The following is a 15,070-nucleotide window of genomic DNA, read 5'->3' on the forward strand; positions in this document are numbered from 1 at the left end:
TTCAATGTTTTGTGTCTTTATGTGTAATTGTGAACAGTGGCTGTCCTTGTGTACGTAATGTTTCTTTTTGTAACGTTGTAATACTTTTGTTGTTCTTCCCTCACCTAACCTTTCCGCTGACAAAGCCGATCTAGGTAAATTAGACGCTTCTCATAGAGCTCTCATGATTTAGATGTCACCGTTCACTGGTCCCCCGCTCAGCAGGACCACATCCAAAGCACGCTGGCTGAAGTTCATCAGAACTTGAAACATTGCTCGGCAAAGCAAGTTTCTAATAAGGCACCCCTAAGTGTGCATTTTTTTGCAATTCTCATAATCAACAGGGAAATGTGGGAAATGTTTCACTCTTTCAAAACTCTATAAAGTCACCATTTTCACATTTTTGTTCCCCCCCCCTTCAGAAAATCTATTTATTGCATATAGAAGAAACCCATTTTGGACAAAGTGCATCCAGTGAAGTTTGTTAAATTACATGCATCTCATACATTTTCATTGTAGCGTTTACTGTTTCCTTTAAGCAAAGTTTTGATTAGTTCAGTTGGTTGGTTTTGCAATCTCAGTGCACTACTTGCATATGTTAGTTCGCCCTGCATCCACTGTTTGACATTTTGACAAAATGCTGTGATAGAGAAATGTACCAATATGGTTATAGTCTGCTGTTGTGTCATTTTTGCTGTTTCTTTGCATAGAGCTCCAAGATGGTAAGTGTATATTTAATAACGAATTTCAGCCACTATAAGTCAGTTAACGTTACTTTGACACAGAAATGGAGGTCAACTGGTATAGAATGCTCTTGGCCAATCAAGAGGGTTTTTTGGCAATTATGAGCAACGCTACAAAAAAGATGCAATTAACTCAGAGATAACTGGGATTCCCAGCAATTCAGCTGTGCCCATGCGTGACCATTCAAGCATGCTCTCCACGTTAATTGGTAAAGTCAGATTTTAACCATGAGACCTGCTTTCCCCATGCACAATAAATATCGAGAGTTCTTTGGAAAAAATGTTGAGAGAAAACCACACCATCTCCATCAGCCTGTTTTTTTTTTTTCTCAGAATGCACTTTATAGGGGATTCACTTTGAAATCTCCTTAACGCTTCCATAGTAGCATTCAAAAGAACCGTCGTTTCTGATTGGCTGATTACCAATGAAACCGGTTACCTGAGGTAATTACCAACGAGGACACAAACGAGCAAATAAAGACAACAGAATGTAATTGGGTACATGAAACGTGACGCTTGGAGCATTTATCTTTTGACCTCTGAAGTTTCGAGAGCTATTGGGTTATTTAATGCACCGAAAAGGAAAGCAAGACAAGGACGGAAGTACTTTGGCTACCACGCTTTTCAATACTGCCACACTGCTTCGACATGTATATTTTCATGCCGTTGTAGTAAAATACCCCAATAACATGTCTCAGGTGAGAGATGCTCTGCTGCCTTTCCTGCATGCCCCCCCCCCCCCCCCAGGGCTGATGCCAATGTGCCGGCCTCTTCACAGATCTGCACATTGACCAATCAGTGACGAGAGATTTGGAGTCCCTCCGACGTACCAAACGCTGGAATAGGGCTACACGATAGCCACCTAGCACCTCACCTTACGGATACAAATGCGCACAGAGGACCGTATTTGAATTGTCAACAGTTAGAGCCACTACCACACTAAAACCCCAGCCACCCTAGCAGCAGTGATCCTCCTTTATTTAACCAATCGCGGTTGAGCTACGTCGCTAACCAGGGGCCGAGGAAGCCTTAGCAGACAGCAGGAATGTCTTAGGCACATCTTTAAATCTTTTTGAGTTTCAAGTTGTAACCGTACCGGTAAAACTTGGGGAAACTGGATACAATTTATACCAGATTTGCATTTTGAATTCTGTGTATTGCTCCAATAATCTTCAGTATATAATCCAGCATTTATAACCTACCAGCATAAACCCTTTAAGTCCTTTTGCTGTGGTATATAGAAAACTCTTCATAATCAAGTCTTTTTTAATGTGTTTCTCAGACGTGTTAATTGCTTTTTACACACCTCTGTTTATTTGTCCTGTAATGAAAACAATTGTTTTCACACATCTGGAACCCACTGTTCTGGATAGTTTTTTTTTCTTCCGTTTATCAATGATTGTTAACAGATGATGGCACTTTCAATGAAGCATTTCAGTGGCATGAATTAAATGACAGATGCTATTTTCACTAACGCAAAACACATACAGACTGAAAAACATTCTACTTGTTTAGTGACAAAACTTACCTACGATTATACCGCTGGTCATATATAACGTCTTATAATTGCTGTACATTTCTAATAAATATATACAGACTAATGGTAAAACCAGGACATGAATTTTACGCATATATATTTATACTTTTATATACAATTTTATAATTTTTTTTATATTCCACTAACAACAAATTACAAGCTAAGGATGGAGCACATATGTAGATTTTCATACCTGCCTTAGCTTTCACATACTTAAGTATTTAGCAGACATTTTGTATTCAAAGCGACATGCATTTTTGCATGTCCATGGTGTGATTGGGGTTAAGGGTTCTGCCGAAGGGGAGGGCTGACATCATGGGGGCATTCGCAGGCCATGCCCCCCCCTCAAATGTCAAGGCAAGGACACCATCTTTTATTTTATTGTTATTGTTTAATAAAGGTTTTCACCCTAAAACAAATAAGCCTGCCCTGTGCCGGGGGCTTGGCTACGGATCACCCCCAACACGCCCCCCCCTGAAAATCTTTTTTTGGCTGAAACAATAAATCAGTATAGTTAGATACACACTGTCCTCACAACCTGGACACCTCTTTGTGACACATAACACCCGTGCTTTACTGTTGCTGTGCATTTATTTGGGTTTCAGTGCTCGCATGGTTTATAACTATTAAAAACGATTCTTGAATATATAATTAAATACTGTACATATGTGTATAAATGTGATATATGCATATTTTATTTTGTTTAAAAGTGAACAGTAATGCACAATTATTTTTTTCTGCATGATGAATTTCAGTATCGTTCATTTTTTAGGACATTACAAACTAAATAACCAATTTCCAAATAGAAATGTAACATTATCAGGGATTTCATGAATATCAAGCACATGTCTGTAATAAAAATGATTCCAGTAACTACTGTTCATGTTACTCTGCCTTCTGTAAATCAATCAATTAAAACCGAATTAAGCTCTCAATAAACTGCTGAGCTGATGCCTTTTATCAAAGGCAACTTACATTTTTTAATCCATTTATATAGCTGGATATATTTATGGCACAAATTCAGGTTAAGTCCATTGCTCATTGCAGCATAGCAGATCCCCTCAAGGGGCTTGAACCAGCAAGCTTGAGGTTGTGAGTCAATGTCCCTCACCACTGCAACACCGAAATATGCATAATGATCTTCATAGCAGATGCAATTCCATCCTGTTAGCAAGGAGTAACGAGGCAGTTCGTCTCTTTAATTAATTATGATAATTTTTTATTCTTCGTAAATTCCTCATTGTTCAAGATGTGACAAGGCTATCAGTCGGATGGCAATTTTAAAATACCGTATCAAGGACTATTTAGAGGAGATGTGTTTTACGAAGTATCTCAGCTGTTGACTGAAGTTATATCCTGCTAAATGAGAGTCCTCTATCGTAATTACTCAAAAGCGAGTCATAGTGCTTGACCGAGCTTCTTGCTAGCTTATAGGTGATAGCAATGAATTTTGAACTAGACTCCCCTGTGGAAGAAAAATATTGTGCTTCCTCATTACTAATACGTAACCCATTCTTAATGACAGACATGTAGTTTATTCTGTGGTATTTTTATGGGAAATCTTGCTGGTATTATTACTATTAAGATAACTAGATTACTAGTTAATGAGTATAATCAATAAGAGGATCTATCTAGAGAGAGATTTTGTAAAAAATAACTAGGTAGCTTGTTGTATAGCTAATGATAAATCTCAAAAGGTTGCCTTATTATTCCAGTAATCTCTTAACCTGACAATTACAATCTTTCTGAATGAAGGAAAATATTGCAAAACGAATCTTACTTATGCATGCAAACTGACAAGACCCTTCCTGATACATGGTAAACATGGTAAAACACCGACAACGTGTACATAGTCAGACCTTTCTTTAAGTCAAGATGTATTATTTAATTACGGTGTGAAATTAACAGTTCTAAATTCATTGCCTATCACCTGTAATTGGCAAATTAGTCAATTGCTTCTTTAATGATAGAGTGTCCAGTGACAGGTTTTTACTGTGAAATGTTTTTCTGATAATAATCACAAACACCCATTAGTAAGTGAACCAGCCAACATGACATGTCTCTAGCTAAGGGCTAAGTCAGGCATCAGGAAAGACATAGATTGTTTGTTGTATATGAAAAAAAATCCTGTTGTGGTCTGTTCGCCCTTTCATGTTCATATCCACAGAGGCAGAAAACAGTTCTGCCTGTTGCCAATGGCAATGGTATAAAGCTCTCTGGACACCCTATCGTTACCTTCATGATGTGCAGATTATATTGTGCTGCAATAGCAATAGAGGCTTGCACTGCCTCAATGGCCTTTGCCTCTTATATAAATAGAATATACAGCAGTCACAGATTTCAGGGGCATCTGAGTTTTTATTTAGCTTGTTTTCTTCACTATGACAATTAGCTACTGTACGTCTTTATTCTGAACAAGAAGCTGAAAGGTACCATCGTATCACATGGCAACGGTGCTGCGGAAAATTTTCCGCCTCATGTTGTAGGAGAGGACTCATTATCATGGAGACAAATAACAGCAGCATAATATAATTTTTGCTATGACTCCAGCAGCACACGCGATATTTTGCATACGGTCTTGCCAATAAAGTCACATTTAGGCGCGTCATGGAGTCATTTTGCATTGAACGAACTGCCTTATTTTTTGATGTACTTGCAGGTTATGAAAGCCTGGAGGACAACTACGTGCAGGACAGCAAGATGGGCTTCGTCATCAACGCCATCTACGCTATGGCCCACGGCCTGCACGACATGCACCGTGCCCTCTGCCCGGACCACGTGGGTCTCTGTGAGGCCATGGATCCCATCGACGGAAGCAAGCTGCTGGACTTCCTGCTGAAAACCTCTTTCACGGGCGTGTCCGGGGAGGAAGTGTGGTTCGATGAGAACGGCGACACGCCTGGACGGTAGCTGCTCTAATCGCACACTGTATTATCTTTCTTTTTGCTTGTTTGTTAAAATCAGTTCTGCAAATGGTTCTGCTTAAATCAATTTGCATATTGCATATTGGTTTATATTTTTATTGACTGTTTCAGTTGAGATTATATTCAGGGTAAAATTCAAAGGGTAAAAGAACAAACAGTTCACCTCTATCATGTTAAGCAGGTTGTCACTACTCAGAAAAGTAATCTGTTATAAAAATGACAAAATCCAGCCATTGCTTAATTAATTAATTAATTATAAACCAAAAGTTTATGCAAATGTTAATATGCATTTAACATTTGCATATGGCAATATTCAAATAAAAATATAGTCTCAATATCATTTTAGAACATAATGAAAAGATATGAGATTAAAATCTAAGAAAGACCTTTTCAGTAGATAAACTTAAATAAATCACGCTTATGCACACATATGCAACATTGGTGCTTTACTGTCCATCCTGATATGATGTAAGTGTTTATGTTTGAATGCATCATGCAGGATCACTGTTATCACTCAGTGCTGCCTTTTTTCTTTATTCTCCTTCTACACACTCTCCTCCTCCACAGACACAACCAATCCAACACCCATCACTCCCCCAACATGATTGCAGCACAATCGCTAACTCATTGCATCACCACAGAACCACGCTAGTTCAATGCATTACCACAGAACAACGCTAATTCATTGCATCACCACAGGACGCTAATTCAATGCATCACCACAGAACCACGCTAGTTCAATACATTAACACAGAACAACGCTAATTCATTGCATCACCACAGAACCACGCTAGTTCAATACATTAACACAGAACGACGCTAACTCGATGCATCACCACAGGACGCTAATCCAATGCATCACCACAGAACAACGCTAATTCAATGTGTCACCAAAGAACCACACTAGCTTGATGCATCACCACAGAACAACACAAATTCAATGCATCACCACAGATGAACGCTAACTCAATGCATCGCTGCAGATCAATGCTTCTCCGAGAACCCGGGGTGTAAACATAACAGTGAGGTCTTCATTTGCCCTCCAGATACGACATCATGAACCTGCAGTTTGTGGAATCCGGGCAGTACGACTACATCAATGTGGGCTCCTGGCATGAGGGCATCCTCAATATCGACGACTACAAGATCCTGATGAACCGCACTGAGATGGTTCGCTCTGTGTGCAGCGAGCCCTGCTCCAAGGGCCAGATCAAGGTGGGCCCAGATACATCTCCTTGCTGCCTTCCAGACATCGAACATTTCTTATTTCAGACAATTCCTGTAGAATCCCCCGGACTTGGGACGTCATGTTCTGCTAAATATTCACATGCCATCTTGTACTCAGAAATGTTGTCAAAGCCGGAAACTTAAACGCACAAGCCTAAATCGGTTACCAAACAAATGAAGCTGCTTCTTTAGTTTCTGAGAAACCTGTTGATTACTTTCAATTAAGAAAACAAGCGTAGTGTATATGAGAAAAAGTTATGAATAAATGCTTGAATTAAATGTTACTCTAGTCACTGACATGAGGCATAGTGATTTTACAGCCAGGACTGCAGTTCAACAGTTTCTCAGAGATTCAGTCCTGCCAGCATAATGCTTCACCTAAATCATCCCAGTCATAATGTCATACTGTACAATTTTTTTTAACACTTTACGGAAAGTACTATGAAGCTCCCATCTATAATGCAATATAGTTACCTTCATAATGCATTATAATGCTCAGTAGAAGGCATTATAATGAACTATGAAGGCATGTACAGTATAGTGCATTATAGATGAGAGCTTTATAGAGCATTATGAAGGTAACTATAAAGCATTATGTAAAGTGTTACCCAAATGTTTATTGAAAATAAGATAAATATGGAAGTAACTGTCAGTTCTCAAATGGTGTCTATAATTAAGAAACAGATCTGGATTTAAGAACTGGATTTAAGAACTGGATTTAAGAACTGGATTTAAGGGGTGAAGATCTAGGGCCAGAAACCCAAAGGGTCCAATTTCTCGCCTCACTCTGAATCGATTTTCGGGTGAGAAGGGGCTTTGGGAAGCTGGGGAGGCATCTCATTTTCATCCCTTTGTGTGCTTCTGCTGTAGGTGATCAGGAAAGGAGAAGTCAGCTGCTGCTGGATCTGCACCTCCTGCAAGGACAACGAGTACGTCCAGGATGAATTCACCTGCAAGGCATGCGAGCTGGGCTGGTGGCCGGATGAGGAGCTCGAAGGTAAGACAGCTACCGTCCAGCTCCGACGTTCGATCCCCGGCACTGTTAGCTAGTTGCCACAGTTACGACACCTTCACAGGAGATCAGAAACCACTGGAGGCTACTTATGGAACAGGTGCTGGCAATCTCAGTGGTCTAGGCTGCAGGTTTATCTCCTGTGGTCATGGAACCATGGTACAGTGCGTCAACACTGTCTCACCTTCAAAGAGGTTGACGCACTTCAGTTGTGATTATGTGCCTGGTCTGGTTTTGTGAAAGAGAGAATTCCAAACTGAGGAAGTGGTCTACAAAGATGTTCCTTCAGCTCACGTAGCTCGGCCTCGCTGTCTTATTTTTCCATGAAATAGTGCGCCGCAAGATAATCCATCATATCTACATATTGTCCTCTTTCTAAGGCTCCTTAGAGACCCCGTTTTAAACATCTGTTCCAGATGTTTCCGGCATAACAAGAGTTAAGCTGACATCCTACCGAATCAGTTCAGCAGTAAATAAATGTGTAAGAGCGTTGTTTTGTGATATCTAGCAAAATAATTAACTGATTAACTGCTTGGGCACCCTAAAGCAGATGCCCTAAATAATCATAAAAAATACGGTGACAAGACAAAATGCATTTGTTCCGAAAGAATGAACAAGGATACACTGATTTTCTGAAAACTCATATGAAGAAGAAATATGGTATCTGAATTGTGATAACTGGAATTAAATATACTTGTTTTGCAATTAGTAAATAAAATTAATGGAAATATGAACCGATGTTTAATGTATTACAGCCAACAGCAGCTAAATTTATTAATCCTGCTGGCAGGAATGTGCAATTAAGTCTCAAGGTATAATCCCCAATGTCACTTTTTATAACATGGATGGGATGAGGCCCTCTGACCTGTAACCTGTTAATCACATCAGCAAGAATGAATCTGCTCCGAAAGGCCGCTGGTTATGGATGATGGAAGCATTGAATTGGCAACTAACAAAAGGTGCCAGGTGGCCTGAAATTAGGGTGGTTCTGAGGGACAATAATCTGCATGAGGGATGACAAAAATATTCGAGAGAAATCAGGGTCCACCGCAGTAAGAAAGACATGGCGGAAAAGGACTCGTTTAAGACTCTCGGACATTGTGAGATTTTTCCTGTCGGCGCATTCTTTCTGGAGTCGCCGGGTTTATGTGCATCATTGTCGTTGCTGCAGTTTTGCTGCCTGCATTGTCTTTGGACTGTCCCTGAACGGGGAGGAGTTTATTTTTAGTTGGACTGAAAACCTACTTTAGCACGTGGTAAATTTTCAAAGCCGGAGCTGAGGTGCCAGGTTCAGATGGCTTATCTGGGACATGGGAGGTGATCCAAACTGATGCCATGGTGTTTTTTTATGGGTATGATCACGCTTAATCCAATCTCTAACTGTAACATCTTAGGCCTTAGCAAAGCGTAAAGAGGTTTTTTTAAATTTGTTCATTTTTCTCCTTACCTGTTCAGGATTCTTATACCTAAATTTAATTTGTATACGGTCAAAACTTGCATATAAATGCAATAATATATTTGAGGAAATAAGACTAGATTTCAGGGTTCACATATGCTCTCACTAGGTAATATTTCTCACTGTTTTCTTACTACAACGTTTATTTATCTATTGATTTATTGATTTATTTTGTTCACTAGCACTTTGCCAGTCTGGATTATGGATTTCTGGAGGAGTGTCATCCAAATGGCATAAATACTACACACTCAGCCCATTTTTATGCTTAGATGTCTGAAGCAGTTAAGTACCTTGTCACTGATCTGATTCTGCCATTTTAATCAACAGCTTTTCGGTCATAGGTCCAGGGCATTAATTACAACCTCAGCTGCAATCATGGCACCTTACTTTTCACAAGAAACTGCAGGGGATTTCAAGAGAACGTTAATTATACCAGTGTAACTGACGTGCAAATATCAAAACCCCTTTTATGTGTAGCTCCTAAGAAAATGTAAATGTCCTGGGCATGAAGTAAAGTGTCACACATGGGTTTTACAATATGATTATTGTGTTCTCCTTGCAGGATGCCAGCCAATCCCTCTGAGATACCTTCAGTGGAGCAACGCTGAGTCCATAGTTGCCGTGGTGTTTTCCTGCCTTGGCATTCTCGTCACCATGTTCGTGACGTTCATCTTCGTGCTGTACCGGGACACCCCCGTGGTGAAGTCCTCCAGCCGTGAGCTCTGCTATATCATCCTAGCGGGCATCTTCCTGGGCTACATCTGCCCGTTTACCCTCATCGCCCGGCCCACGGTGGCCTCCTGCTACTTGCAGCGTCTTCTGGTGGGACTCTCTTCCGCCATGTGCTACTCCGCCCTGGTGACCAAGACCAACCGCATCGCCCGCATCCTGGCGGGCAGCAAGAAGAAGATCTGCACGCGCAAGCCGCGCTTCATGAGCGCCTGGGCCCAAGTGGTCATCGCCTTCGTCCTCATCAGCATCCAGCTCACCTTGGAGGTCACGCTTCTCATCCTGGAGCCACCGGAGCCCATCAAGTCCTACCCTAGCATCAGGGAGGTCTTCCTCATATGCAACACCAGCAACATGGGCATGGTGGCGCCATTGGGCTACAACGGCCTGCTGATCATGAGCTGCACGTACTACGCCTTCAAGACGCGCAACGTGCCGGCCAACTTCAACGAGGCCAAGTACATCGCCTTCACCATGTACACCACCTGCATCATTTGGTTGGCCTTCGTGCCCATCTACTTCGGCAGCAACTACAAGATCATCACCACCTCCTTCTCCGTCAGCCTGAGTGTGACTGTGGCGCTGGGCTGCATGTTCACGCCCAAGATGTACATTATCATCGCCAAGCCCGAGCGAAACGTGCGCAGTGCCTTCACCACCTCAGACGTTGTGCGCATGCACGTGGGAGACGGCAAGGCCAACTGTAGGAACAGTAGCTTGCTTAACATGTTCAGGAGGAAGAAGAATGCCCCAGGTAGTGCCAAGTAAGTTGATCTGATTCATAAAGGGTCACAGAATACCTCTGTGATCTACGACTGACCTCAGTATCTCAGCTGAGCTGAGTATCTGAGAGTCTCATTGTCACAAAATAGCCTCAAACATGCACCGTGGTTACACAGGCACCAATAAGGCAATGAAGACAAATTGTGCAACACATTGTGTGTGATGATTGTAAACTGACAGATGGCAGGCAAATGATGCAAACAACATACTCTGTGTGGCTACACTATGTGTAGTTTTCACTGTGTATAAGTTTCAGGGCTGCAGTCTTCAGCTAATTTTTAATGAAGTAAAACCATGATGCTTTTGAGTTCAGCAGTAATAGCTCATAAATTATTAATATCATATTTATAGCGCAATAATAGCATACTCTTCACTGTTGAGAAGTGCTGGGGCTGTTTTGTGATATGAAAGTGTTATTAATTCCTGGATGAATAAGATGTTGATGGAATAGGTACTTTTGTTAGCTGAACCACCCATGCAGATGGGTATTGAACTCCACCTGTAATCTGAATTTGGCTATTTCTACATATGAACAAAAAACAATGTTTGACTAAACATTTTTTTCCTTCTAAAATTGGAGAAAAAGAAGAAACAATAATGTTTTTTTAAGTATATATATATTTTTTATCCCAGTTTGATTAAGATCTGCACATAGAATTTGATATTGTGCTCTTAATGATGCAACGGTGACATTTATGTAGATATTTACATGAACCAGAAATGCTTGTGTGTTTCCACTTTCCGGTTCCTGTGAAGTAACAGTCGTCTTTATTTTGTTCATAGTTCTAATGGAAAGTCTGTGTCATGGTCTGAACCAGGTGCAAGACAACCACCCAAGGGGGAACACATGTGGCACAGACTGTCTGTACATGTGAAGAGACAGGAAACAGGCTCCAATCAGACAGCAGTCATCAAACCCCTAACTAAAGCCTCCCACAACACTGGCCTCAACTTTTCTGACCTCAGCACCAAGACTCTGTACAATGTCGCCGAGGAGGACGAGGGCGACCCCATCCGATACAACCCTCCCAGCAGCCCTCCCATGATGATCGAGAGGCCCCCGTCGGGGCCGACAAAGGAGCCCGAGGGCCTGCAGATGTACATGACGCAGCACCTCCAGAACCTCCTCCCCCAGCAAGTAGATATAGAGCAGCTGCAGGAGATGGTTGACAAATTCAACGCCAACATCCCCGACCTGAGCGACCTGATCAACCTCGAGGGCCCGGAGGACGGGGTGAGGCCCGTTTTCCCGCCGCATGTCGTCCAGCAGCAGGTCCTGTCCCAGCCGATCGCCGTTTTCGGCGATCTGGCCGCGTCTCCCGAGGAAGAGGTGGAGAGCGAGCATTTCAACCTCATTCTCGGCTACATGGGAGACGACGTCACTGTCCACGAGGAAGAGGAAATGGCCCAGGCAAAAAGTGCTATTGAGGAATCCCCGGCCCTCACTCCCCCCACCCCTTTTAAGGATTTAATGGAATCTGGCACCCCCTTCAACAATTCCCCAGTATCAGAGTCAATATTGTGCACACCGCCAAGCGTGACATACGCATCTATCATCCTGAGAGACTATAAGCAGAGCTCATCTACGCTGTGACATTACATGCAAATTGTCCAATCAGTTTTGATTTTGCTATAAAAAAAAAAGTGCTGGTGGTGAATGGAATGTCTGGGATTGGCTAAGGATTGGGGGAGTCCCGCCCCCTCCCTGTTTCTGATGAATGTTGGCTCAACTTTTGCCACCCGTTTTGAGGAACACACAAGGTCCCGAATGGACCTATGAGCATCTGTTTGGGAAAGAAGCGGACGATGTTGTATAACTCAACCCATGGATATACTTTGAACTGACTTAAAAAAAAACTAAACTTTCTCTGTTTCTTGAAAGAAAATAATGTGAATTCCAAATGAAATATCTTATGTATTTAATTACAAATGAAGTGTATGTAATTATTTATTTATCTGTAGGGGAAATGTTTATTCGCTCTTTTTAGCCTTGGAATTACATTATAAACTATTGTCACTGCTGGCAATTTTTAACTGCCATAAATGTAAGTTCTCAGTGCCAAGAATAGACAGTTAATGTAATATTACTCTATACATACCACAGGCAGTACTTCGTGGACAGAATAACAAAAAGGTTGCTTTTTTAACAAAAAAAAAATCCCCAACAAAATGGGCCTAAAAGGGAAGTCAAAGGTGTTTTTCAGTGGAGATGAACATCAAGCTTTATAGTACGTTTGTTTTGTGCTTCCTAAATATTCTTCACCAGCTTATGGACATCTGTACATTTTCACAAACTGTGTGCTTTTTTATCAGACATGGGGTTAATACCTCACTTAAAGCTTGTAATACTTTACTAAATATACATTGTTCAATGATTATTAATTTGACTACTCTTTGGCGTTTTCATCCTAACGGTCATGGATCATGAGGGACAGTGTTTGGTGGTGTATAAAGAATGCTTCTGAGGTTCTGTGTTGGTGCTTCTCATATATGTGTATATACATGTATATATATGTATATATACACACACACACACCTCAGAGTAATCTTATGAATTTCTGGGGATTCTTACACTAGCATTATGTAGCCATACGTATTGCTTAAGTAGATGGTATAGAGCTTTTCACAGTAAAAATCCCTTAAACCTAAATAATTCAAAGTTGGTTAAAGGAATATGGTTCATTCAAATCTATAGGTCTAATTTGTTTAGAATTATTTAAGGTGTAGTATGTTTATGGTGCATGTCACTGAACTGTTTTTGATTTTTTTTAAAACACTTCCTGGCACCTGTACGCACGTGTAGATCCCTAAAGTAAAGTGTTACCAAAATAGGGTCTTTTTACCACAGAAGTGTATTGACGATGCTTTGTGAAAATATGGTGCGAGGCAAATGTTTGCTTTTCAAATGAACCTACTGGGCCAACTTTATGAAAGTCTCTGCTTATATGTGTCAACTTGTTGCTTTTAAGCTGGTACATTTAAACTTTCGTAGAACGAGCTTGTATAGTTCATTTAAAATGGTAATTAAGTTTAAGTTGATGCGTTAGCATTTAGAAACATAGTGGCCAAAGTATACATAAATAAATCTAATGTTGTCACAAATTATTGATATTTATTTAGTCCGTATAATGTAACCTGTTTGAGAACAAACTATTCTTAACATGTTAGGTTATAAAAAAAGTCACCTGTTTGACACCTGTTGAACTGATATGGAAATATATAATGTCAGGATACTTGAAGATGTAAAATAAATATTGTTTAGATACAAAATGATGTCTCCATGTATAAATGCAGTAAAATTAAGCAGTCTTGTTCTGTGGGTGATGCCAAAGCATTCAATGCCAAAAGATCCACGCACACTTTCTGTACATTTCCAAAAATACTTAATTAGCACCTTGCATATTAATTGGGCATACAAGTGACAGTGCATTTAATTAAAATGCCTTCTTTGAGAGTTACTATTTATGCAGCAAAGAAACTCTAATTCTAAAAGCATATTACAGTATGTGAAGTATCCCCTACATGAGCAAGAATGTTTCTTCATTGTTATTTTAATGAAAATTCAACAGGCTTTTAACCGACAAGTATGATGCAAAAACTGAAAATTGGAAATGTGCAAGAAAAACCTACTCATGAATGGCAGCAATCTCTGCCAAGGTCCATCACGTCAAGGCACACAAGAAAACACAGTTTTAACAGCCAAAGGCTCCGATCGCTGGCCTTGAGGCAGGAAGAGAAAAGTTCGGTCGCTAGGGGCGCCAAATTGAAGACTCCGTGATTGCCGTGGCGAACGGAATGGCAGCGATTTGGCCTGGTGTTTCCAAGCCTCTGGCCAGATTTAGAATGAATTCATTAACTCGTCTGAGTGAGATGCAATGATTACGGTGATGTCATGAATAGGCGCCGCGTGCCTAGGCAACAGTCATCTTAAAAGAATAGCTTTTCCACTCGCTCTTCATAGTGCGGAGTAGGATTGAGGAGGAGGTGGAGATGGTCTGAACCAGGTGCACGGAGGAGGTGGAGAGCCGACCAAGTCATTGCTCCATTTTTTTCAAATTTACTCCCCCCCCCCCCCCCCAAAGAACATAATAATTATTATTAGTGTCTCCCGTTACGAGGATGTTAGTTTACCAGGAACATGGGTTAGTGTTTTCAAAAGAAACAATTGTGGACACAGTGCACTAAAGCGAAGCAGGAAGAAGAACAGACCGTAGATGAAAGAGAAGATTCTGGGCACTTCCTTTAACAACAGATGGAGACAATAAAAAAATTGCATCTACCTGAACGAGGCACAAGCAATTTGTATTAAACTCGGGCTCAGGGTCACAGCAGTGCATCTGCGGCGTTCCGGGAAACGCAAAACCTTCCGTCCGCTGCTGCATTTTACCCCCCATCACGTCTTTTCTGTCTATGTCTGTCTCCATGGCAACACACCCACATATAGTGTCTCAGTGAAGTGGGGGGGGAGGGGGGTAGGCTTTTAAAGTTCTTCATAGACTTCCTCATGTACAACTGCTGAGGTGCAGCAATACCATGACTGGGTGTGTAGGGTCTTTCAATGGGGATCTTAATTACAGCTTTAATTAAAATACTTTCTTTCCTTAATTACTTAATATTATCCAACCATCTTCTGTTATTGCCAGGGGCGCTCTAATGCATGGGTTTACCCGGGCAGAAACC

The 15,070-nt window shown here is 41.1% G+C and overlaps 1 protein-coding gene across 4 annotated transcripts in view; it reads left to right on the forward strand.

Moving 5' to 3' along the window:
- Positions 1 to 13,660, forward strand: part of grm1b (glutamate receptor, metabotropic 1b) — a 32,642-nt gene extending 18,982 nt beyond the window's left edge. For 2 of the 4 annotated variants that reach the window (XM_023839257.2, XM_072698788.1), the window contains exons 5-9: positions 4,919 to 5,165; positions 6,230 to 6,398; positions 7,281 to 7,407; positions 9,441 to 10,371; positions 11,174 to 13,660. In XM_023839257.2, the coding sequence (XP_023695025.2) occupies positions 4,919 to 5,165; positions 6,230 to 6,398; positions 7,281 to 7,407; positions 9,441 to 10,371; positions 11,174 to 11,984 (2,285 nt within the window). In that variant the 3' untranslated portion in view covers positions 11,985 to 13,660. The remainder of the gene's footprint in view (positions 1 to 4,918; positions 5,166 to 6,229; positions 6,399 to 7,280; positions 7,408 to 9,440; positions 10,372 to 11,173) is intronic. The other 2 variants (XM_072698790.1, XM_072698789.1) reach the window with 2 other exon arrangements.
- The last annotated feature ends 1,410 nt before the right edge of the window (positions 13,661 to 15,070 follow it).

This window comes from Paramormyrops kingsleyae, chromosome 14, assembly GCF_048594095.1.
Source record: "Paramormyrops kingsleyae isolate MSU_618 chromosome 14, PKINGS_0.4, whole genome shotgun sequence".
Taxonomy (NCBI): Eukaryota; Metazoa; Chordata; class Actinopteri; order Osteoglossiformes; family Mormyridae; genus Paramormyrops; species Paramormyrops kingsleyae.